Source organism: Podarcis cretensis (genome assembly GCF_951804945.1).
Source record: "Podarcis cretensis genome assembly, chromosome: Z".
Classification (NCBI taxonomy): Eukaryota; Metazoa; Chordata; class Lepidosauria; order Squamata; family Lacertidae; genus Podarcis; species Podarcis cretensis.
The window spans coordinates 17,813,468-17,839,811 of record NC_137184.1 but is presented as its reverse complement, the minus strand read 5'-3'; the positions used below and the strand labels follow the sequence as shown (position 1 = coordinate 17,839,811).

General features: G+C 46.6%; 1 protein-coding gene across 2 annotated transcripts in view; it reads right to left on the bottom strand.

Annotated features, from left to right (window-relative positions):
- OLFM1 (olfactomedin 1) overlaps positions 1–24,877 on the bottom strand; it is a 50,650-nt gene extending 25,773 nt beyond the window's left edge. The window contains exon 1 of one of the 2 annotated variants that reach the window (XM_079961376.1): positions 24,243–24,877. In XM_079961376.1, coding sequence (XP_079817502.1) covers positions 24,243–24,308 — 66 coding nt within the window. In that variant the 5' untranslated portion in view covers positions 24,309–24,877. Of the gene's footprint in view, positions 1–2,701; positions 3,403–24,242 lie in introns of those variants that run through there. The other variant, XM_079961375.1, reaches the window with a different exon arrangement.
- Positions 24,878–26,344: the final 1,467 nt, after the last annotated feature.

Here is a 26,344-nt window from a genome sequence, read left to right as displayed (position 1 = left end):
TCTTATCAATTTGGCCGCCCTTTTCTGCACACGCTTCAGCTTGCTTCTTTCAATTTCATTTGCTCTAATCCCTTAAAGAGCCTGTGTTTTAACAGCAAATACAGGACATGGTGTTGTTGGTTGTTGTTGTTTTTACTCCCTCCACACACACAAAGATTTACAGCTGCTTTATAAATCTTGTGTTTCACCCCCTATACACACGGTAATTGATCTAGTCAGCAATCATTTCTGAGCAACACACACACACCCCATATTGCAATGAACAGCGTGATTTGCAGCAGAAATCTGAGCATCTGTTTGCTCAGAAGGACGTCTCACTGTTTTTGATGGGGCTTAATCCAGAGTCAACTGCACCCTGCCATCTTAATTCCTGGACAAAAACTACCTCCCGTTTTGAAGATGAAAAAATAAAATGAATTGCTGCATAAATCAAGGATGTTCCTTCCTATATCCTTCATGCCTCTTTTTGGGGGGTGGGGTGGGTGGGAAGGGTATGGTGGTGATGGAGGAGGAGACAGGTGGGAACTGGTGGGCCTCATCACACTTCTCCACCTGTACACCGTTTTCTTGCACAACATCATAAGGTGGCTATAAAAAAACCACCACAATTTTGACATTGCACAGGGCAAGAGATTGATAAACAGGAAGGAGGAGAATGAACATGGTCAGCCACAGTTCACTGGGCTTACAATTAGGGAGACGGATTATGGGGGGGTTCATGCTCTCAGCCACAAAGTGCTCTCTCCCCCCACCAGCAAAGCACATCACAGACTCCAAACCCGCTGCATTAAGTCCACTTGTTAGACCAACACTAAGAGGATTCCCCTTAGAGTGGGTATTTCAATGCTCCCCACCAATCACAATCACCACTCAATCCATCTTTCCACACACCAATTTTATTTTTATATGGGACATATAAGCATGCACAGGACTGGGACCCTGATGCAAGCTCTCTTTCTTTGAGGCTCACACACTGTCCTGCTCCACAGTACACTTCCAAATCTCACCCCAGAACCTGCTCACACATGAAGGTGAACAAGCCATTTCTTGAAAGAAGTATGAATGAAACTCTGCATGCAATAGGGTTGGGTCAGCATTGTACATGACTGAATACATGCCATGCATTTAAAGCATAGTCCTTCCTTGGATGATCCTGGGAACTGTAGTTTGTGAAGGGTGCTGAAAATGGTCACCCTGTGGGGGATAAAACTACAGTTCCTGTGATTCTGTTTTTTTAAGGGGGATTTCTGCATTGTTTGACGTGTGGAAGCATATTCAAGTGTTCCAAGACCTCACTTGATGTTTCAGTCCTTGGATGGTATGCAAACCATTCCTTCATTTAGAGAGTGCTGCATCAGGTCATATGTGTGGACAGATGCAAAAATTGGGTACCACATTCTCCTCCCTCTGACTCTGATGGATGGGATGGAGAGGAGAGGGCAGAGCCCCCTCTCCCGCAAAACACTGCTTGCTTTTTCTTTTTTTCTTTTTTAAAGAGGATCCCCAGCCACTTCCCAATCTTAAGACACCCAAGGACTGGACAAGGAGGAAAGAGAGCTGAAGTCTTTGAAAACCAAAATGTCTAACTGCAGGCAGGACTGCTGGTGGTCAGGGCATTGCTAAGGACTCAAAGCAGTGAGGCCTGCAATGGCAAGCCTTTGTATGAAATTTGCATCTGATGATCTACAGAGGGGGGATTTAGGTGGTGGGAGGCGACTAAATGGTGTGTGTGGGGGTTTGTGTGTCTGAAACCATCCACCCTATAAGCAAAGTTAGTATTTTAAGACAACTTTGCTTACAGGGTGGATGATTTCACACACACTCACAAACACACACACACACACTATTTTAAGTTAGAAAGGGAGGAAGGGAGTGACACAAGATATATGCCCCTCTCCAACTCACCTGCTAACAAGATTCTGATGGATTGAATGCAATATGTCTGTCTGTGTGTGTGTGTGTGTGTGTGCGCGCCTGTCTCTGTATGTAACCTTCCCTATTGGGTAGATGCCTGCCAAGTTGACCACAGGTGGCAGAAGGTGATTTACACACTTCCAGCCAGCCAGCACCCACCCTACCCTCCTAATGGTGTGTCTCCTAGGGGGAGAGAGTTTGGAGGCTCCCAGTTCTGCAAGAACCCACCCATTTGGGGAAAGGCCATCATAGCTTAGTGACAGCGCTTGCTTAGCATGCAAAAGTTCCCATGTTTGACCCTGCAACGGCCTCTTCAGACAGGACTGGGAATGTCCCTGGCAGAAACCTGGGATAACCTCTTCTAGTTAGTTCAGGCAGGACTGGACTAGAGGGACCAAGGGTCTGACTAGCTCTTAAGGTTAATCAGCAGAAGAACATCTACTTTGCATGCAGAAAGTCCCAGGTTCAATCACCTGCTTGAAACCCTGGAGAGCTACAGCTGCCAGTCTGGGCGCTGCTGAGCTAGATGGCCCAAGGGTCTGATAAGGCAGCTTCCTACATTCGCCAGGAGCAGCTATTTCTTAATGGGTAGAGCTTTTGCTTTGTATGCAGAAGGTCCCAAATTCAATTGCAAAGGTCCTCTGCCTGAAAGCCTGGAGAGAGCCACAGCTGCCAGTCAGTGTGGACCCTACTGAGCTCGATGGACTAAGGGTCCATGTTCCTCTGCTGCTCCTTCCTCCCCGCCCTCTCCCAAGCCCATCCCCTGTCAAAGAAAGGGGCAACTCACCCCAGTGCTCCTGTCCAAGGTGCCGGAGGCTGCAGTCAGCTTGGTGGTGTTGAGCCCTACCAGGGACGGCAAGGTCTGGGACATCCAGTTGGTAATCATGGCCATGGTGCTGAGGACCACGCCGATCTTCAGCAAAGGCACCGACATCGCGTCGTCGGGGGGCGCCTCCACCTCCTTCCTCCTCTTCTGACTCGCCCCTTCCTCGCCTCGACGGGCAGCCCGGCCGCCGCCGCCTTCATTCTGAGCCGGGCTCCATGCTTCGCGCCAGGCTGGGCTCCGCCGCCCACCAGCCACCCAAACCAGCCGGCCAACCCTGCCACATCCCGCTCGCCCTGGCGCCTGGCAACCTGGTCCCTACCCGGTGGCTACTACAACCACCTCTTAGCTCCCTCTAGGCTTCCTGGGCGCTCCTCACCCGCTCCTGGGCGTCGCACCAGGCTGATGGTTCAGTCAGAAAGCTCTGCAAAAAAGCAGGAGATTGAAGAGACGGAGACGCAAGGGGCGGAGGCTAGCGGTTCTGCTTCTGTTCGCCTTTGCAAACCTGGACGGCGCCCGCTCTACAAAAGCATCCCCTGTTCCTGCGCCTCTTGCGCTGACTCTGCCTGGGCGAGCGGGGCGGGGATGTAACGGGTGGCGGAGAGAGAGGGTAGGAGGAGCCGCCGTGCCCAGCAAGCGCAGGCTGGTGTTAAAGCATCCTTCTACTCTGCCGTCCTCCAGGGCCCACCTTCTTCTCCCTCCCTCCCTCCTCTTCCCGCCCGGCCTTTTCTGACGCCCGCTGACGCCCCCTGGCGGCATCCAGCAGCAAAGAAAGGAGGGGACCGCAAAGGACCTCTCTTGGTAAGGCGCGGAGAAGAAATCCTGCCTAGGAACTGTCTCAGATCAAACGGGAAGGGAAAGGGGAGAAAGAAAAATCCAGCAGGGATCCAACTTCCTTGCATCAGGAGGCAGCAATGCTTCTGAATGCCAGTTGCTGGAAATCACAGGAGTGCATTGTTGTTGCACACAGGTCCTGCTTGTGGGGTACCTGGTTGGCCACTGTAAGAACAGGATGCTGGACTGGATGGGCCATTGGCCTTTCTTATGGAAGTCTATTGTGACAGCAGAACTTCCATGCTCAGGGACACTCCACCTCTGAATACCACTTGCTAGGAGATGCAGGTGAGGGGAGTTGCTGTAGCACTTAGGTCATTCCCATAATGGGCATCTGGCTTGCCACTGGGAGAATAGGATGCTGGAGCAGATGGGCCACTGACCTTATCCAGCAGGGCCTTTCTTATGGCAGTCTCTTGGGTTAGCAGAACCTCCATGCCCAGGGACAGTCTACCTCTAAATACCAGATGATGGGGAACAACAACTGTGGAGTTTCTGTTACACTAACATCCTGCTTGTGAGCTTCTTTCCATTGGGGCATCTGGTTGGCCACTGTCTGGAAAGGATGCTGGGCTAGATGGACCCTTTTTGGCCTGATCCAGCTGCAGGGCTCTTCATATGTTCTGCTCCCAGCATTGGAGGCAGGATGCCTCTGAATACCTGTTGCTGGGAATCACAGGTGGGGAGAACTGCTGTTGTGCTCACGTCTGTCTTGTGGTGGGCATTCCATTGGGGCATCTGCTTTGTAACTATAGGAACAGCCTGGTGGATTAGATGGGCTTCTGTGCTGATCCTGCAGCCAGACATCCCCACTGTTGGAGACAGTGTACCTTGGGGGGTCGTCTCTAGCTCAGTTGGTTAGAGCATGGTGCTGATAATACCAAGGTCACAGGTTTGATCCCTGTATGGGACAGTTGCTTATCCCTGCATTGCAGGGGGTGGACTAGAGGATCCTCAGGGCCCCTTCCAACTCTGTGATTCTATGCTTCTACTTGCTGGGAACCACAGGTAGGAAGAATGTCTGTTGCACTCAGGGGCTGGCCTGATCCAGGTGCAGGATTCTTCTGATGTTCATGTCCCTCCCTGCAACTATCATTCCACCCTCAGCAACTTTAAAGTCTCCTGTTCCTTAAATTCAAAAATCCATCATTGGACCAAGAAATGAGCCCAACCAGAATTTTGCCAAAGATCATGCAAGCATCTTAATTTCTCCAAATGGCTATGAACATTTGATTCAGCCCAAGGGCCACTTCCCCTCATGATTGACCCTTCCTGCAAGTCATGGGCGGTGCCAGAGGAAAAAGTGGGCAGTCCCACAGATGTGACACCTGCCTTTGCACAGTTGGTGACACACCCCAGTCATGCAAAAGTGCACATAAGGGATGGGAGAGGATTCTGCCAAAGTCAGATTCCAAAACAGACTGACATGATTCAATCTGGTCTAATCATGAGCTGTATTGGATCATGAGTTCTCTTCAGGATCTGCAATCCTGCTGTTCTTTTTACACAGGAAGTTGCATTATACCGAGTCAGACACAAAGCTCTAGTATGTAGCTCAGTATTGTTGACACTGACTGGCAGTAACTCTTTTCTGGGTTTCAGTTGTGGAGAATTCCCAGCACTACCTGGAGATGTGACCAGAGGACTGAATCTGGGACTTTCTACATGCAAACCAAGCACTCTGCTATTGAACTGTACCCTGTCTCATAAAAAGAAAGTAAGATTCTAGTCCTCATAGTTCTGAGTAAAGAGCCGAATCAAATAGCACCATGGGAAGCTGCCTTCTGCTGGGTCAGACCAATGGTCCACTTGCTCAGTATTGTCAACACTGACTGGCAGCATTGGCTCTCCAGAGTCTCAGGCAGGGGAACTGTCTGGAGATGCTACTGGGGACTGAACCTGTGGCCTTCTGCATGCAAAGCAGATGCTTTGCCACTGAGTTATGTTCCTCAAACAAGGTGGTCTGGGAGTTACAGGACCGGCTGGTATTTTCCTTACACACACACACACACACACACACACACACACACACTACAGCTACCTGGTGAGGCACCCATTGACTCTTTTGATGCATTCTTAGGTTGGAGTTGATGACCCTCTGGGTCCCTCCTAACTCTATGATTCTGTGAAATGAAGCTTCCCCATTGAATTAATCATTAAAGATCAGAAGCCCCAAATGTCACTTTAGAGTGTCCCTCAATGCCAATATCAAACTCTTTCTCTACTCCCCAGATACCTGAAGAAAAGGCTGCAATCCTACACCCGTTTCCCTATGTAAGTCTCCATGAACTCCGTAGGGGCTAATATTTGCTGAAGTACGTGCAATATTTTGCTGCGAAGGGAGAAAGCACGGAATAATAATTCATTTTCTTCCTTTCCAGGGGCCTGCTCAAGAAGACAAAACAAAAACAGTAGCCTCCCCTCAAAACCCAGATGTTCAGAGTTTCTGTCCTCTTTGCAGACAAAGGACCATAAAGGAGGGGTGACACACATCTGCCACCAGAGATGTTGAGGAATTGCTGGGCTCTGGTGCCACCTTCTAGAGTAGACTGGAATTGCAGTCTCCCCCCAAGGAGATGCCGCAGTTAGAAGGGGTGAATTAAATAGGAACAAAGGAAGTTGCCTTATGCCAATTCAGAACTTTGGTCCACCTAGCTCAGGGTTGTCTACACTGACTGGGAGCGGCTGTTCAGGGTTTCAGGCAGGGAATTTCTCCCAGCCCTACCTGGCGATGTCATTGGGGATTGAACGTGGGACCTTTTGCATGCAAAACGGGTGCTCTGCCACTTAGTTATGGTTCTCCCTCAAAACTAAGATCCCAGTCCTTATGATTCTAAATAAACAACCTGTTCCCAGACTCTGGAACGCCCTCCCCGGAGAAGCCAGGCTGGCTCCCTTTATTGCTGGTTTTTTTGCCGGTAGGCAAAGACCTTCTTGTTCCAACAGGCTTTTGGGAACTGACTGCTTTTAATGAGGTGGATGGTGCTGTGCTGTTTTTATTGGGACAGTCTGTATTTTTAAAAATATATCATATCTCTGTATATGTCTCTCCATATTTCTTTAGCTATAGCTATCTCTCTTTCTCTGTGTATATAGCTATAGATTTAATTTCATTAATGTTTAATTGATTTTTAATGATTCCCCCCATGTTTTTAGCTGTTCTTATTTTAGCTGTAAGCCACCTTGAGTGCCTGTCTGGAGAAAAAGATGCAGTATAAATAAATATAATTGTATAGCATGGATATATATATATATATATATATATATATATATATGCGCTGCCTTGTTTTGAGTTGGCCCATCGGTCCATCTCTTTCAGTACTGCCAACACTGACTGGCAGCATCTCTCCAGGGCTTCATACAGGGGACATTTCCAGCTCCACCTGGAGATGTCACTGGGGGATTGAACCCAGGACCGTTTGCATGCAAAGCAGATGCTCTACCATTGAGCTACAGTTCTTACCTGAAAAAAGGGCTATATTCATAATTCTGAATAAAGGAATGAAGAGTTATTTACAATATATAAATATTTTTTTTAGCATTTTTGTTTTTAGCTTGTTATGCTTTTATTGTATTGTTATGTCTTAGTTTTACCATTGTAAACTGTTTCGATATATATTATTTTTGAGATATAGTGGTATATAAATATTTTATGATTAAATGTGTAAATAAATCATCATAGGCAATTGCCTTCTACTGCCCTGGATCCACATAGTTCAGGATTTCTTGCACTGCCTGACAGGGACTCTTCAGGTTTCAGACAAGGAATCTCTCCCAGTCTTACCTGGAGAGGCAGTTGAGGATTGAATCTGGGGTGTTCTGCTCCACCACTGAGCTACAGCACCTCCCTTTTGGGTTCTTGATGCCCATTGATTTCCCTTTAATAAAGCCTTTGCATAAACATCATGGTTTATGCATTCTCTCTGGACAGGCTCCTATGTCAATTCTTTGTCAAAAAAGTGGTGCCCACACCTGGATGCAGAGCTCAAGGACTAATCTGATCAGCACCGAATATGAATGAAACTATGGCCTCTCTTGATCTGCACACGACGCTTGTGTTAATAGAGCCTTAAGATTGCTTTAGTAACTGCTGCATCACACGAATGGCTTATGCTCAGCTTGTCTTTAGATGCTTATATTAATACTTCTGCAGAACCAAATCTTCCCCTTCTTGTATCTCTGTGTGTGATTCGCATGTGTACAGGGCTTTGATTTTGAGTTGATTTATTGCATATTGCAATACACGTGAAAAAAGGAAGTCTCAAAAGTTCTTTACAATATATATATGATAAAACATAACAAAACACAAGGCAATAAAAATCGTATCATGAACACACAAGCCTGAATTGAATAACTGTAACAATAATATACTATGATTGACAGACATGGCATTGTTGGTGGTGACACCACTGGGGTGCTAACCAGCTGGCTTTAACCCCTGTCAGGGCCTTTTCAGTGCAAATTCCTCATTTGTGGCATGGCTTCCCTGGTGAGGTGTGCCTGTCTCCAACATTACTGACTTTCAGGAGGAATTTTTAAATGTTTTTCTTTACCCAGGTATTTGATGGCTGAGAAAGACTTTTCTCTGCAGCCCTAAAACAATTGCCTGAGAGAATGAATTCTAGGATCATCTAGTCCAACCCTCTCCATTGCAGGAATCACAGCTAAAGCATCCCTAACAAAAGGCCATCCAATCTCTGGTTAACACGCCCCCAGTGAAGGAGAGTCCACCACCTCCCGAGGGAGTTCATTCCACTGTCAAATGGCTCTCACCCCCAGAAAGCTACAGTCATACCTCGGGTTACAGATGCTTCAGGTTGTGTTTTTCAGGTTGTGGACCGCCAAAGCCCAGAAGTACCGGAACATGTTACTTCCGGGTTTTGGTGGTCGTGCATGCGCAGAAGTGCTAAATCGTGCTTTGTGCCTGTGCAGAAGCGCCGAATCGCAACCCATGCATGTGCAGATGTGCCACTGCGGGTTGTGGACGCTGCGGGTTGCAAACGTGCATCCCGCACGGATCACGTTCACAACCCAAGTGTCCACTGTATTCCTAAGTTTTAGTCAGAATCCCCTTTCTTCACATTTGAATCCATTAGTTTGGGGTCCTACCCTCCAGAACAGGAGAAAACAAGCTTGTTCCGTCTTCCATGGGATGGACCTCCATATATTTGAAGATTGCCCTCATCGCTCCTCTCAGTTTCCTGTTCTTCAGGCTAAATATACCCAGCTCCCATAACCATTCCTTCTAAGGCTTGGTTTCTGGACCCTTCATCATCTTGGTCACCTTCCTCTGCACATGTTCCAGCTTGTCAATATCCTTCTTAAACTAATGTGCCCAAAGATGGACACAGGACTCCAGGTGGGGCCTGACCAAGGCAGAATACAGCAGTCTTGTTCCACACCTTGATTTGGAGACTTCTGTTGATGCAGCCTAGTATTGCATGAGTTCATGTGAATTGTTTTCCCCCCTTTCCTTCTTGTCAATAAATATTTCTGCTCCTCTGAAATTGCAATTGGTAACCCCAAAATGAAACTGGAGATTATTCCATGCAACTTTAGGCTCTGTTTCCAACCTGCCTCCCACCCAACCACCTGTCACTCTGAGGACTGCCAGAGGGACATCAAGACGTGTTTTGATGTTTTTGAAATCCTTAAAGCCCATCTAGTGATGCTCCTCTTCCCACTTGGCAGATGTCTCTGCTTTGCGCGGAGGATGTTTCCTTTCTCAGAGCAGCTGGTCCTTACATCAGCAATGGAACAAGCCACATATGGCAGAAGCATGTAGGCTGAGCAGTGAAGGCCCCAGAATAAAGCAGAGCTGATGGGGAAAGTCTTCATTTCATTTTGAGTACATGAAAAAATGACAATTAATTTTAAATGGGAACAGGTGGCTCTCTATCAAGATTTTAAAATTGAATTAGGAGGTGCCTACTTTGGTCTGGCTTTGCAAATATCGATGGGGCATGACCATCCTGCTTTCCCAAAGGTCCACACACAAAATCCATTCTTCCTATTCCCTTTCTTTTTGACAATACGTCCCCTCCCCTCCCCAGCAAACTCAGCAAAAGAGAGGAAAAAACTCCCTACAATAAGTTTTCAGTACCTCCCTTAACATAAGAACACAAGAAGAGTCTGCTGGATCAGGCCAGTGGCCCATCTAGGCCAGCATCCTGTTCTCGCAATGGCCCACCAGATATCCCCAATGGGAAGCCCAAAAGCAGGACCTGAGCACAGCAGTACTCTTGTCTCCTGCAGTTTCTAGCCACTGGCATTCAGAAGCATTGCTGCCTCCAACTGTGGAGGAAGAACATAATTGTCAGGCCTCTCCTCCGTGAATTTGTCTAAACCACTTTTAAAGCCATCTAGCCCTCCCTAGTCCCTGTTCGCTTTGAGAACCGTGGCTTCAGCTGATTGGAATAAGCCCTCCCTAGGTAATGCCTAAGCAGCTGAGGGTTTCATGAGATCTTTAGCAACATTCCAGCTGATCAGGCTTTGTGCTGTTTAAAAGCAAAATGAGAAACCTGGATCAGTTGGAAAGTTGCTAAAGATGTGAATCGCAAGACAAATTGCAAAATAGTCATTCAGTTGGACTGGGGGTGAGAGAGTAAGCTTTAAGAATATAAGACAAGCCTGCTGGACTGGGTCCATCTACTCCAGCATCTTGTTCTCACGGTGACTGAACAGTTGCCTGTGGGAAACCAGATAACAGGATTTGAGCACAATAACAGAACTTCCCTCCTGTTATTTCCAGCAACTCGTATTCAGGCACATTGCTGCCTCCAGCTGTGGAGACAGAGCATAGCCACTGTGGCTAGTAGCTACTGGTAGGTAAAGGTAAAGGTACCCCTGCCCATACGGGCCAGTCTTGACAGACTCTGGGGTTGTGCGCCCATCTCACTTAAGAGGCCAGGGGCCAGCGCTGTCCGGAGACACTTCCGGGTCACGTGGCCAGCATGACATCGCTGCTCTGGCGAGCCAGAGCCGCACACGGAAACACTGTTTACCTTCCCGCTGGTAAGCGGTCCCTATTTATCTACTTGCACCCGGAGGTGCTTTCGAACTGCTAGGTTGGCAGGCGCTGGGATCGAGCAGCGGGAGCGCACCCCGCCGCAGGGATTCGAACCGCCGACCTTTCGATCGGCAAGCCCTAGGCGCTGAGGCTTTAACCCACAGCGCCACCTGCGTCCCACCTACTGGTAGCTTTCTGCTAAAACTCCATGAATCTGTCCAATTTTCTTTTAAAGCCATCCAAGTTGGTGGCCATCACTGCCTTCTGCAGAAAAAGCAATTTCCATGGTTTAACGATGCACAGTGTGAAGCAGTCCTTTCTTTTATCTGCTCCCTTCCTTTCCTTTCTATTCTTTCTCTTGAAGTTTTGGTTATTGACTGACTCTTCCCCTCAAAGAACTTGGGTTTCAGCACCCGAAGATCACTAGAGACTGAAGGGGCTTCCTGCGTCATCCTCTGGCATATGGGCCTTGGCACAGAGCGTCTTCATGCAAGCAAAGCTTGGACTGATCCATGAGATGACACCAGCTCAGGTGTCTGCCTCATAAATCAAATGTGATGGCATCTGACCAAATAACATTTGCTTAATTTGTACTGTTGGGTTTAAATTATTCAGGACCTGGACTCCATGTTTTAAGTAGGGTATTGACCACACTGGAGCATGTCCTGAGAGGAAGGGGACAAAGATATTGTGTGGCCTTGAAATCAGGGTCAGCGAGGAAAAGGTGGATGGGGTCAGCTTATACTTGTAGCCAGAAGAAGAGACAGGGAAGAGATGATTAGATAGCTTTATTTATTTATTTAAATTTATATTTAATAAAAGGAGCCCAGGCCGGCAATCAGGAAGCAATAAGACAGTAAAAGCATGCTAAAAAGAATTCTAGTACACATGCAGACTGTGAAAGATCTCCACTTAAAAGGCTCTTCAAAATGTCTTCAGTGGTTGCCAAAAAGACAGCAGAGATGGAGCATATCTAACACCCAAGGGCAGGGCGTTCCAAAGGCAGACAGCACAACACTAAAGGCCTGATTCCTATATTGTGCATAAGGGACATCCTGGGGTGATGCAGTGGCGGAGCTTCATGCTCCGGCACCAGGGGGCGGAGCGTGCCGCCTGTAGGGACGTGTGTCCCAGAGGTGTGGTGTGCTGCCCGTAGGGGCGTGGCGCCCAGCGCGGGTGGGGGTGCAGCCACAATGGCACCCTGCTGGGATCGCACTGCCGGGGGCGGTGCACTCCCCCCGCATGACTCTTCCTCTGCCAGTGGGATGATGGCATCTTCAGGAGGCCCTCCCTTGCAGAGTGCAGTGCTCGATCTGTGTATCCAGGTCCTAAACTGAAACAGTGCCTTGAACTTAGCTCAGTTGCTGTTTGGCAGCTAATTTCCATTTTTGCTAGCAGATTGTGTCCCAGATATCATGCCTGCCTGCCTCTCGCCCTGCTATGTTATAAATTATAATGATGGCCCCAATCTTGCCTTGCCTGTTAAGGCACTTTGCCCTTGATTCCTCCCCGCACCTCTCCAGCATGATGAGAGGAGGATACCTGTGGAAACGGAGGAAGAATCAAATGGCAACCCTCCAGTCCATCACTTGAGGTAGCTGCCTCATCTCATGAGCCAATTCATGTCACATTTCACCAACTTCAGCTTTCACCAATAAAGAGAGAGAGAGAGAGGTCATTTTCAGCCTCAGGTTATATTTATTACTGGTCTTATCTGTCCTCATAATCAGGATTAGTGTCCTTGTGCAAAGTGATGCCAAACTAATTGCCATTGAACTGAATTGGACAGGTGAAGAGCGTAAGAGGCATTGACCAGTGGAGGTGTGTGTGTGTGTGTGTGTGTGTGTGTGTGTGTGTGTGGAGAGGGCCCAAGGTTAGCTTATGAACAAGAAGCCATCCATTTCATTTGCTTGGCTGTGGATTCACACTTTGGCACCATTTGGAGAGGATCCAAAATGTCGGGGTTCATAGTTCATGCTAAGTACAAACCCCATGTTTGATATATCAATTGCTCAGCCTGTGGAGCACTGCAAAACACGGGGTTTTTTGCTGCAAAATGCTGCAGGAAAAAATCCTTGGTGCCAGTTTGGAGAGGATCCCAAATTTGGGGGGCTCGTAGTTAATTTTCCTGATCCACACATGGCCTTCATCTGTTTTGCTCTTTTATGGCCAGGTGGCAAGGAATAGCATGCAGCATGATTATTCCCCCCCCCCTTGATTTGAGCCACAGGCATTGCTGGAATTGATTGAGCAGCAAAGATATGGAGCTGGTTGGTCTGATCTGTGGCAGAGAGGCAAGATCTGAACTCAGTCCACCACAATCCAATTTGCAACTTGCCCATTTGAATTGTTGCCTCTGGGTTAAGGGCTCGTCCACACTTCCACTTCCTCAGTCGCTTTTCTCTGGGAAAACCCACTCTTTATCACTGAATTAGAGCATACGCCTGTTGGGTTTTCCATGGATTGGATTGATGTTTGCTCTGATTCAGTCGTAAACAGTGGATTTTCCTGGGGAAAGTAGTGGAGCAAACAGAAAAGACCATTCAGACATGTGGCTAGAAAGCATGGGACAAGCAAAAAACCCCTCTCAACCCCATGCTTTCTAGGCATAGGACAAACAGAGAGGTGGACAAGGACCAAGTCACTCTGGCTTCTTTTAGGGCTCCTGGTGTTCCACCAGGAGCATGAAGGCATCAAGAGGTCCCGCTTCTAACATTGGTCAGGGAGTTTGGTGCCCTTCAGATGCTTCTGGACTCCATCATTGTGTCAAATGACCAGGCATGGTGGGAGCTGTGGGGAGGGCCAAAGAGCCCAGCCCTTTTTTCCACTGCTCAATCCTGCATGGATGAGACCCTCTTTTACAACACCAGGCACCTGGTTCCATGCTGCTTAACAAAGTGGGAGTGCTCGACACAATCCTGTGCATGCCAAGATGAGGCTGGAGATCTCAGTACCCAGCTGCTCTGGGTTCCAGGGGCCTCCATATATATATATATCTGGGGCCACTTTTGAAGGGAAGTGGATTTCTCCACAAGAGTGGACCTTCTTCAATATGAGCTTCCAGAGTTTTCCATCAATACAAATGAGTGAATTGTGTTTATTACATTATTCCATAGCCCATAACAGAATAGTAGAAAACACACCTAGACTTTCATAAAAATGTGGAATCACAAATGAAATTATATCTATCATCTATCTATCTATCTATCTATCTATCTATCTATCTATCTATCTATCATCTATCTATCTATCTATCTATCTATCTATCATCTATCTATCTATCTATCTATCTATTATCTATCTATCTATCTATCTATCTATCTATCTATCTATCTATATCTATCATCTATCTATCATCTGTCTGTCTATCTATTATCTATCTATCTATCTATCTATCTATCTATCTATCTATCTATCTCTATCTATCTATCATCTATCTATCTATCTATCTATCTATCTATCTATCTATCTATCTATCATCTATCTATCTATCTATCATCTATCTATCATCTGTCTGTCTATCTATTATCTATCTATCTATCTATCTATCTATCTATCTATCTATCATCTATCTATCATCTATCTCTATCTATCTATCTATCTATCTATCTATCTATCTATCTATCTATCTATCTATCATCTATCTATCTATCTATCTATCTATCTATCTATCTATCATCTATCTATCTATCTATCTATCATCTATCTATCATCTATCTATCTATCTATCTATCTATTATCTATCTATCTATCTATCTATTATCTATCTATCTATCATCTATCTATCTATCTATCTATCTATCTATCTATCTATCTATCATCTATCTATCATCTATCTATCTATCATCTATCTATCTATCTATCTATCTATCATCTATCTATCATCTATCTATCATCTATTTATCATCTACTTACCTACACTCAAGATAAACAGAACTTTGCTTATAAAACACACACACTTCTTTCTAGTCCATGGCTGAATCCTGTATCCATTCTGTCCTTCCCTCTCTTGGACTATTGGTGATGAAGGGAGGAGGCTCTTTGGCTGGCTCTCTAGGTAGACACAACACCTGACCATGGGCTAATTTCAAGGTGCTGGTTTTGGTGCATAATGCCCCATGGAGTTTGGGACTAGGATGCCAGAATGATTGTCTCACCCCTTACACACCCAGTCAATTACTGTGTTGTGTGGGAGAGGGCCTCCTGCAAATGCCATCTTATCAGAAGGTCTGTTCTGCACAGTGAAAGGAATCAGTTCTTTGGCATTGCTGCACCTTCCCTTTGGAACTCACTTCCCTTTGGTATTAGACAAGCACTGTTTCTGGCATCCACTGAATACCTTCCTCTTCCAACAAGCCTTTGAAATGGAGATCTTTCTCAGTCTGCATCTGCACTATAATTGTTTTAAAGATGTTTATTATGATTTTATTGCCTGTTCTTTGCCACTCCAGGCTCTTTCAAGTGGAAAGGCAGGGATATAAGCAGAGTGGAAGGAAAGGAGGACCTTTTTTCTGCCTTCCCTCTTCCAGCTACTCCCTGAAGACTGGAGAAGAGACCCTCTTAAGACTATTAAGGGGGTAGGCAGGGGAAGGACTAGACCATTAGAAAAATGAACATAATATTTTAGCTGCAGTTCATTCATTTTCAGCTTTGTATTCTTGTTATAAAAAAGTGTGTCTAGACATTCCGTTGTTGTGCCCATAACTGTTGTGCCCATAATTAAGGTGCCATTTAGCTCCTAGGTTTCATATCTCAGTTTCTAACACTGGATATAAGTTAAGAAATCAAGATGAGAGAGAGAGAGAGAGAGAGAGAGAGAGAGAGAGAGAGAGAGAAGCAGTGGACATACTTAATTTAAGCTCATTTCTTTTCATGAGTCTACTCTGAGTACAGCTGGTAACACAGTTTGACTTCAACACTAGAGGAGAGTGTGCACCCAAAATGCTTATGTTATTGTTATAAGTTTTGAGGCGGCAAGGATCCCCTAAACTCCTGGGTGCCAGATCCTCCCCAATAATTCTTGGATTTAGTAAAAGTTAGAATTAATCAAGGTTTGATTAAACTGTACCAAACTTGGAAATCCCTAGACCCTGCTAGTGCTAATGACCCAGGCCAGCCTAGCAGGAGCTCGATGAGTAAGGACACCCTGCCCTGAGCTCTGGGTAATTAGCAAAAGACAATGCCAGAGATGGCTGGGGAAAGTTTCCTGGGTTACAGTGGGCGATGTGGCAAGCAATATAGGAAAAGAAGTGTTCCTTTTGCAAGCGGGGGGAAGCCACACAGAATGAAGTCAGGCAGTCTGTTTTATGCTGCAAAGAGGGTCAGACATGATATTTGGGGTCTCTTGGAATCTGAGGCTACAGCAATGGGAGAAACAGGACCCTCTTGGGATGTAAATGACCTGCACTCTCTCCATCTAGGTGCAGGTTGTATGTATATGTAAGTAAACCACTTGCAACCAGTGCTGGATTTACGTATAAGCTAAACAGGCTATAGCTTAGGGCCCCTCTCTCTTGGAGGTCCCCAAAAAATTTTAAGGAAAAAAAAACCCTGGATGTACATTTCCAAAATATAAAACAAATAAAATAAAACCTACACACAGCAACAGTATCTTGTGTTGTGTAGGCTCCTATTTGTGGTGTGCAAATGGCTTTAGATACCTATTAAAAGGTAAAGGTGAAGGGACCCCTGACCGTTAAGTCCTTTCGCGGACGACTCTGGGGTTGCAGCGCTCATCTCGCTATACTGGCCGAGGGAGCTGGCGTTTGTCCGCAGACAGCTTCCAGGTCATGTGGTCAGCATGACTAAGCCACTTCTGGCGAAACCAGAGCATCACACAGAAACGCCGTTTACCTTCCCACCAGAGCAGTACCTACTATTTATCTACTTGCACTTGATGTGCTTTTGAACTGCTAGGTTGGCAGGAGCAGGGACTAAGCGACGGGAGCTCACCCCGTCGTGGGGATTTCATAAATTATTAGTTTAATAAATTACCATATAGCATATATTCAGCACAAAACACCGACAATTTGTTGTTGATAAAGGACAGCTGGACATATAAAGGGCCCCATTACCTTCAGTAGCTTAGGGCCTCATCAAACCTAAATCTGGCGCTGCTTGCAACCCCTGGAATCTCGCACCACTCATGGAGATTGGGGTGGCATATAACATTACGCTGATTAAGGAAAATTTCTTGCAAAAATGTACATGTTTTGGGGCATATTAGGAGAGAAGTGTGTGAAAACACAAGCAAATCTTTACAAGGGATATTTCTTTTTTGCATATTGATGCAGAAATGGCAGGGGTTGGAAATAAAGTTATGACGGGAGAAATGAGAAATGGAATGAAATAGTCTGATTCAGGGGAAGGGGTGGCAAAATAAAGCAAAGACCCCCAAACACATCCTACCATAATTGATTACTATAAAGATTATTAAGATAATGAATGCAAAGTGATCTGTACACAGTTTGCTAAGTGCTACTCATTACCGACATGTCTAGTGCATCATCTCAGTTTATAGGTTCCCACACCTCATAAGAGAACAGGTCGGAATAAAGCAATCAAAAGCATGAAAAGACCCAGCTCAGTCATGGACTTGCTATGAACTGACAAATCTAGAATATAAAAAGCTGCCTTATACTGAGTCAGCTCGCTGGTTCATCCAGCTCAATATTGTCTACACTGACTGGCAGTATCTGTCCAGGGCATCAGGCAGGGGACATTCACAGCCCTACCTGGAGATGCCACTGGGGATTAATTCTGGGACTTTCTGCATGCAAAGCAGGTGCTCTACCTCTGAGCTATGGCCCTTGACCACCAAACTAAAGAAGATTCTGTTCCACCTAGTTCTGATGAATTACGTAGGAAGGAAGCAAGCTGCCTGATACCGAGTCAAACCCCAGGTCCATCTAGCTCAACTCTTCCTACAATGACTGGCAGCAGCTCTCCAGGGGTTCAGGCAGGGGACATTACCAGCCTCACTTGGAGATGCCATAAGGGATTGAATCCAAGACCTTCTGCATGCAGAGCAGGTGCTCTATGAGAGAGCTGTGCCCCCTAGTTTGGAATGAATTGCTGAATTAAACAGGAACCTTGAAAACAGCCTTAGGCAGAGTCAGACCATTGTTTTTGTCTAGCTAAGTACTGTTGATAGGCTGTGGCTCTCCAGGGTTTTATTTCCGTAGCCTTAGCTGCGTGTTATCAGGGACTGAACCTGGTTCCTTTCATCATTGTCGCTTTTTAAATAAGATTTTATTCAGGTTTTTTTTGGATTACAAGAAGATAAAAGAAACAAATCTAAATAAAAACAAAAACAGAGGGGGGGGAGAGAAAAGGAAACTCAAAAAATAGGAAAATATAAAGGATTTCCAATTTTCTACCTGTCAGTTACATAAAGGAAATTGTTCAAAATATTCACTCTAGAATGACACCCAACCAATCAACTTTCTGTTAGGCAATATTTTCCCAGTCTTCAGACCCAGACAGATTCCCTTTCAGACAAAACAGATTTTCTTTTTTATATAATAAAGTCCAAAAATATATTTATAATAATAATTATTAATAAATGCCAGCAATAGATTTTCTCTAATCAAATCAAATCCTTCCAGCCTTGTCCACACTCCGCTATGATAATATATTAAATTAATTAAATTATATTCCATAGTTCTTTACTTATTATGTATAAATTAGATTGCACCCAAATCTGTATCTTCCATTCCCATTTCCTGTTGTATTTGCAGTGGTTTTACATCTTGATTTTAAAAATTATCCCTTCCATTTACGCTTCTTTCATTATTTTTTCCAAGAAAAGTGCCAGAGGTTTGATAGCTTTCCCCTCTGAATTCACTCCAAGTTGTACACAGAGTCCTTTCCCTCTCAACTCTATCTCTGCCAGCTCAGAATGTCTCTCCATCTCTCCATCCATGGCTCTATTCCACTCCTCCAACATCACAACTCCGCCATTTGGCTGTTCCGTTCCTCGAGACACCTGTGTGAAGGACTTTTCCATTTTACCATCTGTTGCCTCTACCACCTCGCCCTCCTAATTTAGCAATCGTTCATACTGTTCTACAAAGTTTCTGAGTCCTCTTTAATTCCACTTCCCATTTCATCCTTCTCTAGTCTGCTTTCATTCACCATTTTATGAGACATCTGGCTGGCCATTGTGGGAACAGGAAGCTGGACTAGATGGGCCGTTGGCCTGATCAAGCAGCCAGGCTTTTCTTATGCTCTTATGAGCCGATCTTCCTACTCTACTCAGGCATGTGCTGTAGACTTTAGGGGGTGGAGGTGTCATCAGCCTCCTCAATATTTCTTAACAGGGGCCTCAGTCCCCCAAATACTGAGAGGGTGAAGAAGGCTGAATTGCCAAGCCGAGCACAGCGTAGCATCAATGGAAGGCTGCAATGGCCTGCACAGTGTCAGGAGATACTGTGGGGAGATGCAAGGTCACACCTGCTTGTGCAACATCTCCTGACACTAGTGGAAGGCTGAACTGGCCTGTACAGTGTTGGGAGATGCCGCACAGGCTTGTGCGACCTCGTGCTAGGCTGTGCCAGCCCCTGCAGCATCTTCTGACGCCATGGGGACCAGTGAGGCCTAGTGGAAGGCTGCACCAGCCTGCATGGTATCTCCCTACACCACTCAGGCTGGTCCAGCTTTCTGCTAGGATGCATAATGTTGGGAGACATGTGTGATGTCACATGAGTGCAACGTGCATCAGCCCCCCTAATCTTTGGGTCAACCCGGTGCCTTTGCTACGCTATTGCAACGTCTGTCCCATTGGCTCCAAAAGCAGATTGCATATTGTTGCATTTAGCCACGAACATTGTTTTTCTGAGCCATCATGAACAAACACAAGCCTTTCCCCATGGACCAAAACATTATATCTCCTTAAAGGTCAATGATGCCTTTCTTGGGCTGGTTTTCAGCAGGGATGGAGAGACAGTGGCTTGGAGGAGAAAGAGAATGGCCAGGAGAAGGAATTGGAAATGTAGATTTGGCACAGAAATATAAATGAGATCCTGCAGGCAATGGGGACTGGGTGGCGTCTGGAATAAAGCCATTAGTGAGGACTGTGTGTGTCAGGTGAGCAAGATTAATGGAAACCTGAAACCCCTGCAGAGTCCAGGAATTAGAATCTGGGCTAGGTAGGTGGTGAAAGAGCAAGAGCTTCAATTTGATTCCTTTGCAGAAATCAAATAGCATTGAGTTAGCAAAGCAAGGAGCAGGGACATAGAATCCTTGGTCCATCAAGTTCAGAATTGTCAACATTGACTGGCAGCATCTCAGCAGGGTTTCAGGCAGGGAAAATTCCTGACCCTACCAGGAGATGCCAGGGGTTTAATCTAGAATCTTCTGCATGCAAAGCAGAGAGCTACTGCCCTTCCCAGGGACATAGGAAAGCTGTCTTATATTGAGTTAGATCATTGGTCCATCTAGCTCAGTGTGGGGTCCAGGTTTTCAAGTTGGAGCCTTTCCCCAGCACTGTCTAGAGATGCAATTGGGGCAATTGCCATCTGGGACTTTCTTCACACAAAGCAGTTTATCTAGCTTTAAGCGGTGGCCCTTCACCTCTATAAGGCAAGATTCCAGTCCTCATTGTTCTGAACAAAGGGTGAGATTACAATAGAATTTAGAAAGTTGCCGTATACAGCAATGGACCATCCATCCATCTATCTTCCTATACCCTTATATTCATCAGGATTTAACTGGGAGCCTGGAGATGCTTTAGCAGCATCCAGTCAGATGTATGGTCAGAAATGTGTGTGAGAGAAGCATTTCCTCCAGAAGTGAGCTCCCAACACCACCCTGCTGCTTCTAACTTGGAACTGTGGAAATGGAAATATTTCCACAGCCCTCGCCTCAGGTCTGTTTGCATGCCCAACAACCAACTACAGCAGGCAGGAACTTTTGCTATTCTCCTGGAAGCCCACACAACCACGCCTTCCAATCTACTACACAATATTCACATAATAAATCTAGGCTAGGTTCGAGGTGCTGGTATTGGTGTATAAAGCCTTATGCAGATTTCCCAAAAGATCACATCATCCCTCATATATGCCCACTTGACTGCTGTGATGGGTAGAACTGTCACTGTGACAAGAGCCACATAATAACCATTGTGCATTTGTAAGGAATTGATATTTTAGTGTCGCAGCACCTACACTTTGGAACTCCCTGCCTATTAAAAATGGGCAGGCATCTTCACCTTCTCTTTTTGGCACCTGCTAAAAGCATCTATGTTCAGACAAACCTACTTGGATGTTTAGAAAGTTGCTCCGAGTTTTAATCTGATTTATCTCTACTGTTATTTTAACTTTTCTGGAAGTCTTAAATTACTCTTAATTTTTCTTATTGATAATTTTATTCGCCCCCCAATTTTTTTTGGGGGGGGGAACTACGTTGAGGTTGTTGTTTTTAAATTAAGCAGTGCATAAATTTCATGAAATAAAGAAATAAAAATCCCCTACATCTCCAACCAACCCCTGTGTTGTGCAGGAGAAGGCACCCCACAGATAGGACACTTCCTATCAGGAGGTCTTCAGGATGATGGAAGTGGGCCTGTGATGGGAATGGAGCAGTGCAAGCCAGGAGAATGAAACCCACACATTCAGAGACGTTCTTTCCAATGCCACCATTACCACACCAGACCTTTCTGGCAAAGAGTGCACAGAGGACTAGGAGACACCCTCCTCCAAATCTCACCTCAGCCATAAATTCATTTCGGCTTACCTGCCACCCCCCACCCCCCGTTCAGCCTGCATTGTAGGGGATAAGTAACAACAATATTGAAATGCCTCTCAGAGTTGTTATGTAAGGATGACTGAATCCCTGTAACATGCTTTCAGTACTGTAAACTGTTGTGCAACTTGTGGTCATCATCAGTGATGCTCTGGTTTGGAAATAACAACAACATTAATATTAATCTCTGGATATGCATTTATCAAATCATAATTCAGTTAATGGGAAGCTGCTTTGTGCAGAGTCCAAACATTGGTCCATGTAGCTCAGTATTGTCTACACTGACTGGCAGCAGAAGCTCTCCAGGACTTCAGGCAACCCCACCTGGAGATGCCATTTGGGGTTGAATGTGGGACCTTCTGCATGCAAAGAAGATGCTGCGCCACTAAACTATGGCCCTTCCCCTAAACAAAAAGTAACAGCCTAGTCCTCATTGTTCTGAATAAATAGAAATGGGGGAACCTTCTGCAGATGCTCTGCCACTGAGCTGTGTGGCCCCCTCTCCCCCCACCAATAAATTAAGATTCATGGTTCTGAGTAAAAGGCTAATTTGAATAGGAACACAGAAGGCTGCCTTGTACTGAGTTAGACACTGACTGGCAGCTGCTCCTCAGGGTTTCAGGCAGAGAACATTCTTATCTCCACCTGGAGATGCCATTGGGAACTGAAGCTGGGACCTTCTGCATGCAAAGCAGGTGTTCTGCCACTTGAGCCATGGCCCTTCCCCAATTAAGCATGGTGTGTGTGTGTGTGTGTGTGTGTGTGTGTGTGTGTGTGTGTATAATAATTGATTTCTTATTATTGTCACCACCACCAGTCTCAGGACACAGGAAACAAGCCATGCCCTTTCTGCCACCCGGTTCACCCACCACCCTCCATCTCTGGGGTATATGCAATAAACCTGAGAGTGATGCTGAGTGAAGCCTGTCCCTGTCTCATTGGTCCTCCTCATCTACTTTCCTACTTGCCTCTCCCCTCACTATTCCTGTGTCCAGATGCAGAATGCAAGGACCTGTTCCCCTCCCTCTCTCCCTGACAAATGCCTCCATTGTCCTTGACCAAAAAGATGGGGAGGGAGGAATCAGTGTGGGGAGAACAGGTGCCTACGATCATAAATGCAATTTGGAGGAGTATGGGCTGCACTGGAGGGATGGGGATGGTGGGTAGGGAAGGGGCACCAGCTACCAGTCTGAGACACCCCATGAAAGAAATGCCTTCCCTATTCATCTATGGGGGTAGGTGGGAGATAGAGAATTGTACCACTCAGCAGGGATACTTTAACACAGTGTTGTCTCAGCACATTAACAGACCAGCTGCTCTTTGTCAATTTCAGGGCAAGTCTTTCCCGTTTCACCCTTGCCTTTGTCCAACCCTGGGACATGTGCAGTTTCCCTTAATAGGCATGATCACCCCCCTGTCTCTCCACACACTCACACCGAAATTTTGGTTGCCAGGTGCAAGCCTTCTTCAGCCTCCCCCCACAAGCCAGACCTCCCCAATCCCAAACCCTCTCTCCCCATCCCTGATTTTTTTTTAAACCCACATCCTTCTAACACCCTCCCAGTTAGCCACCAGTATTATTAACAGACCTGTGTTGGAAGCAGTTTTAAAGATGTGCTCTCTTCAATACATTTCAGGTTCAAAGGAAACCAGGCAGGGAAACAAGGGAAGGGATGTAAAAGGCAGGAAAATGGCAGGATTTCCCCCTCTGAACAGAGTAGAGAACAGGGATTCTTTAATAGAGGGTCCTTTTCTTATTCCTATTTACTCGCTTCCTTTCTCTCTTTAGACACAGCTTGGATACAACATATCCAGAGGACTTTTCACCATGCCCTCTCCCCAGCACGGGATGGAAAAACGGGCTAAAGAAAAGCAAATAACTCCCTGTGAAAAAAGTCATCTTTTTCTCCCTTGCAGACTCATTTACCTGGTTGGGGGAGGGGAAAGTGAAGGTGGTGGAAGGGCTCCCACACTCTTCCAGCAAGAAACATCCAAGTGGCATTTGAATACCACTCTCTACAAATCCCAACACCCTCCACTTCCTTTGATTTTTCTTGAAAGGGTAGGAAAAGACACAGGTTGTAGAATCTGAACTTGGAAGCATACATAGTCAGAAGCATTGCAGGGGGTTGGAGTAGTAAACCCCTTGGGTCCCTTCCAACTCTACAATTCTTGAAATCTATGAAATAATAGATATTTTGAGGTCTGCAGCCTCTTTTTCAGTTTCAAGTCTTGGTTGCCCATCTCCCCCTGGCTTATCCACTTGCTAAGTAACTTGAGAAGTATCTGCCAGGCCAGATTTCCTTTAGAGGCTTCCCCTAGAAGCAACGCCCCCATTTCCCCCCTCCCTCCCTCCCTTCCTCCCTAGCGTCCCACCTGCTCCGCACCACTCCCAAGCTTGTGGGTGGTGAGGGAAGCACCCAGCACCCGTCTTCAGGACACTGGATAGCTCCTGCCACCCCTGACCTCAGTCTCCTCTCCTTCCCACTCTTTCGCCCCAAACGAAAAGTGCGAAAGCACAACAGAAAAAGGGACTCTGCCCTTTGGGGCAGGACCTCAACTTTTAATTGAAGTTGCAGCTTGTGTGCGCGCGCCGGGGAGCATTCAGGCATCTGGTCTCCAAAGATGCAGCGGTTCTCCATAAATGAAATACATCAGCCTTAGACACCCCACTCTCTCCAGACCAATTTTAGCCCCCCCCCCGTCCCACAGAAGGAGGAGAAGATAATAATGACCTTTAATGGCATGCTGGTTTGTAAATGTGGGGTGAGGGGAAATGGTGGAGAGGGGACAGCTGAAAAGCTTCTGTGCTTTGGTGTGTGTGTGTGTGTGTGTGTGTGTGGAGTGGTGTTGGTTGTGCATGGCATTAATGGGAGGGGGAAGGAAGGATGGGGTGACGTTAGGGTGAAAGGCACCTACTTGGGTGAGTTCTGTGCCCATCAGGAGGAGGAAGAGGAGGCTGAGGAGCTTGCTGGCGGGTCGCATGGCTCTTGCGGGGGGCTCCAGGCTCGGGCATAGACTGAGCCGCCTCGTCCTCGGGGCTTGGTGGGGTGGGGGTCTCTTCCTTCCTGCTGCCGCCGCCTCTTCAGCTCCCGGATTCCGTCGCAGCCCGTTGCAAAGGATGCTTCGCTGCCTCTCTTGAGGAGGTTCAGCACCACCCTGGGAAGGGACAGCGACCAGCTTCAGCGGCCCCGGGCATCTTCCTCTATTTCTGGCAATGCGCCCCCCAGTTCCCCTCTATCTCTCGTCCTCTCAGAGCTCTTTCCTTTCCCGGTCTCTGGTTATATGATTCCCCCCCACTGGGTGTTTCAATGGCTCCCCTGATCGGAAAAGCATCGGAGAGGAAGGATTTCAAGCCAACCCCAAAGGATGGTGTGTCTTTCTCCTTTCTCTCTCCTGCCAAAAGTTTGCCTTGGGGAAAAAAGCGGGGGGGTTGAGGAGGAAGGAGGAAAGGAGGGGGGGGGGTAAAGTAAGGATTAAAAATAAGAAAAAGAGAGAAAGAGAGGAAGCTTTGCAAGGCACTGACTAGGAAGGGGGGGGCTGTCGGAGCAGGATGTGACATCAGCCAAGGCGGGGTGAATTTGACTAAACAGAGGGAAAGTGAGGCTGGATCGGGTGGGTGGATGCATTGGGAGGGAGGGGAAGGGGGCTGACCAGGGGTCCAGGGTGTTTGGAAAGACTTCCCCTCCCCCCAGATCGAGAACAGCTCTCTATGGTCAACCTCCACTTCTGAAGATGCACCCCAGCTCCATATGGGAAAACGTAGCCCCTCCTCTAAACCTCCCGTTTCAACTACCCTTCATGCCCTCTCCACCCCAAAATTCCCACGGATGGGGGAGTTCAGGGGCAGATCCATGTGCTGAGTGAACCTTTACTGGAGATAAACTGGAAAATACTGGGTGCTCCCCCCCTCCAATAATGACAACTGCTTTGCTTTGAATATGCAAGGTGAAGGAGCTTTGTGGGTGGGTGGGGGGGCAGTGACTGAGTGGACACGCCCTGGCAGTAATAGCCTTCCCAGGAGGAGCAGTCCCTCTGTGGAAGAGAGGTAGCTCAACGTACAGGACACCTGCTTTGCATGCAGAAGTTCCCAGGTTCAAGCCCAGTGGTGTCTCCACATAGGGCTGGGAAACCCTGGATAGCTGCTGCTGCTCCCAGTCAGTGTCTACACCACTGAGCTAGTTGGACCAGCATGACTCTGTATAAGGAAGTTTCAGAGGTGTACCTAGGGTCCCTTTTGCCTTTGGCAAGCTGTATCAGAACCCCCACAGGGAAAAAACCACACACTTTACTGCAATAGTCACATTAGAAATGACTACATTTTATGTGACTCAAGTTCTTGAAGCATCTGGAGTAATTGTGTGGCAAGGAGGAAGGGCGAAAAAATTCACGCATCTTTGTGCCATGGTGCAAGATCTCACCATGACAGAGGTGTCACATTGCCACAATAATATACATTATACACGCCATAGTCTCCAGTGGTCTACCTTCACATCACCTTGGCACTTCTCTTACAGCTCAGCTCCCAGCTCTTGCCTAAACTCACAACCTTACACAGATAACTAGAGATGGTTTTCTGGAGTGGTTTTTGCACCACCCTGGGCCTGTGCCCATGGTGGAGACCAGTTTCACCAACCCCTAGATATACCTCTGAGCTGCGTCCTATATTCCAAAGCCCTGATTCCCCAAATGCTGACACTGCTGCCTCTTCCCACCGAGAAACTCACAGTGGTAGGATTTTCCAGTGAGATCCTGACTCAGAGCACCTTCCCCCTTTTGCTTGTTCATTCCAACTGCAATATGGACATGATAATAATAATAATAATAATAATAATAATAATAATAATAGGATCATCGAATATTTAGAGTTGGAAGTGACCACAAGGGTCATTCTGTCCTGCAATGCAGGAATCACAGCCAAAGAATCCTGAACAGGTCACCATCTAATGATAGACTTTAACTGCAGTGGCAGCAGCAGAGTGCTTAAAAAACCCCAAATATTTACAAATTCAGAAGAAAAT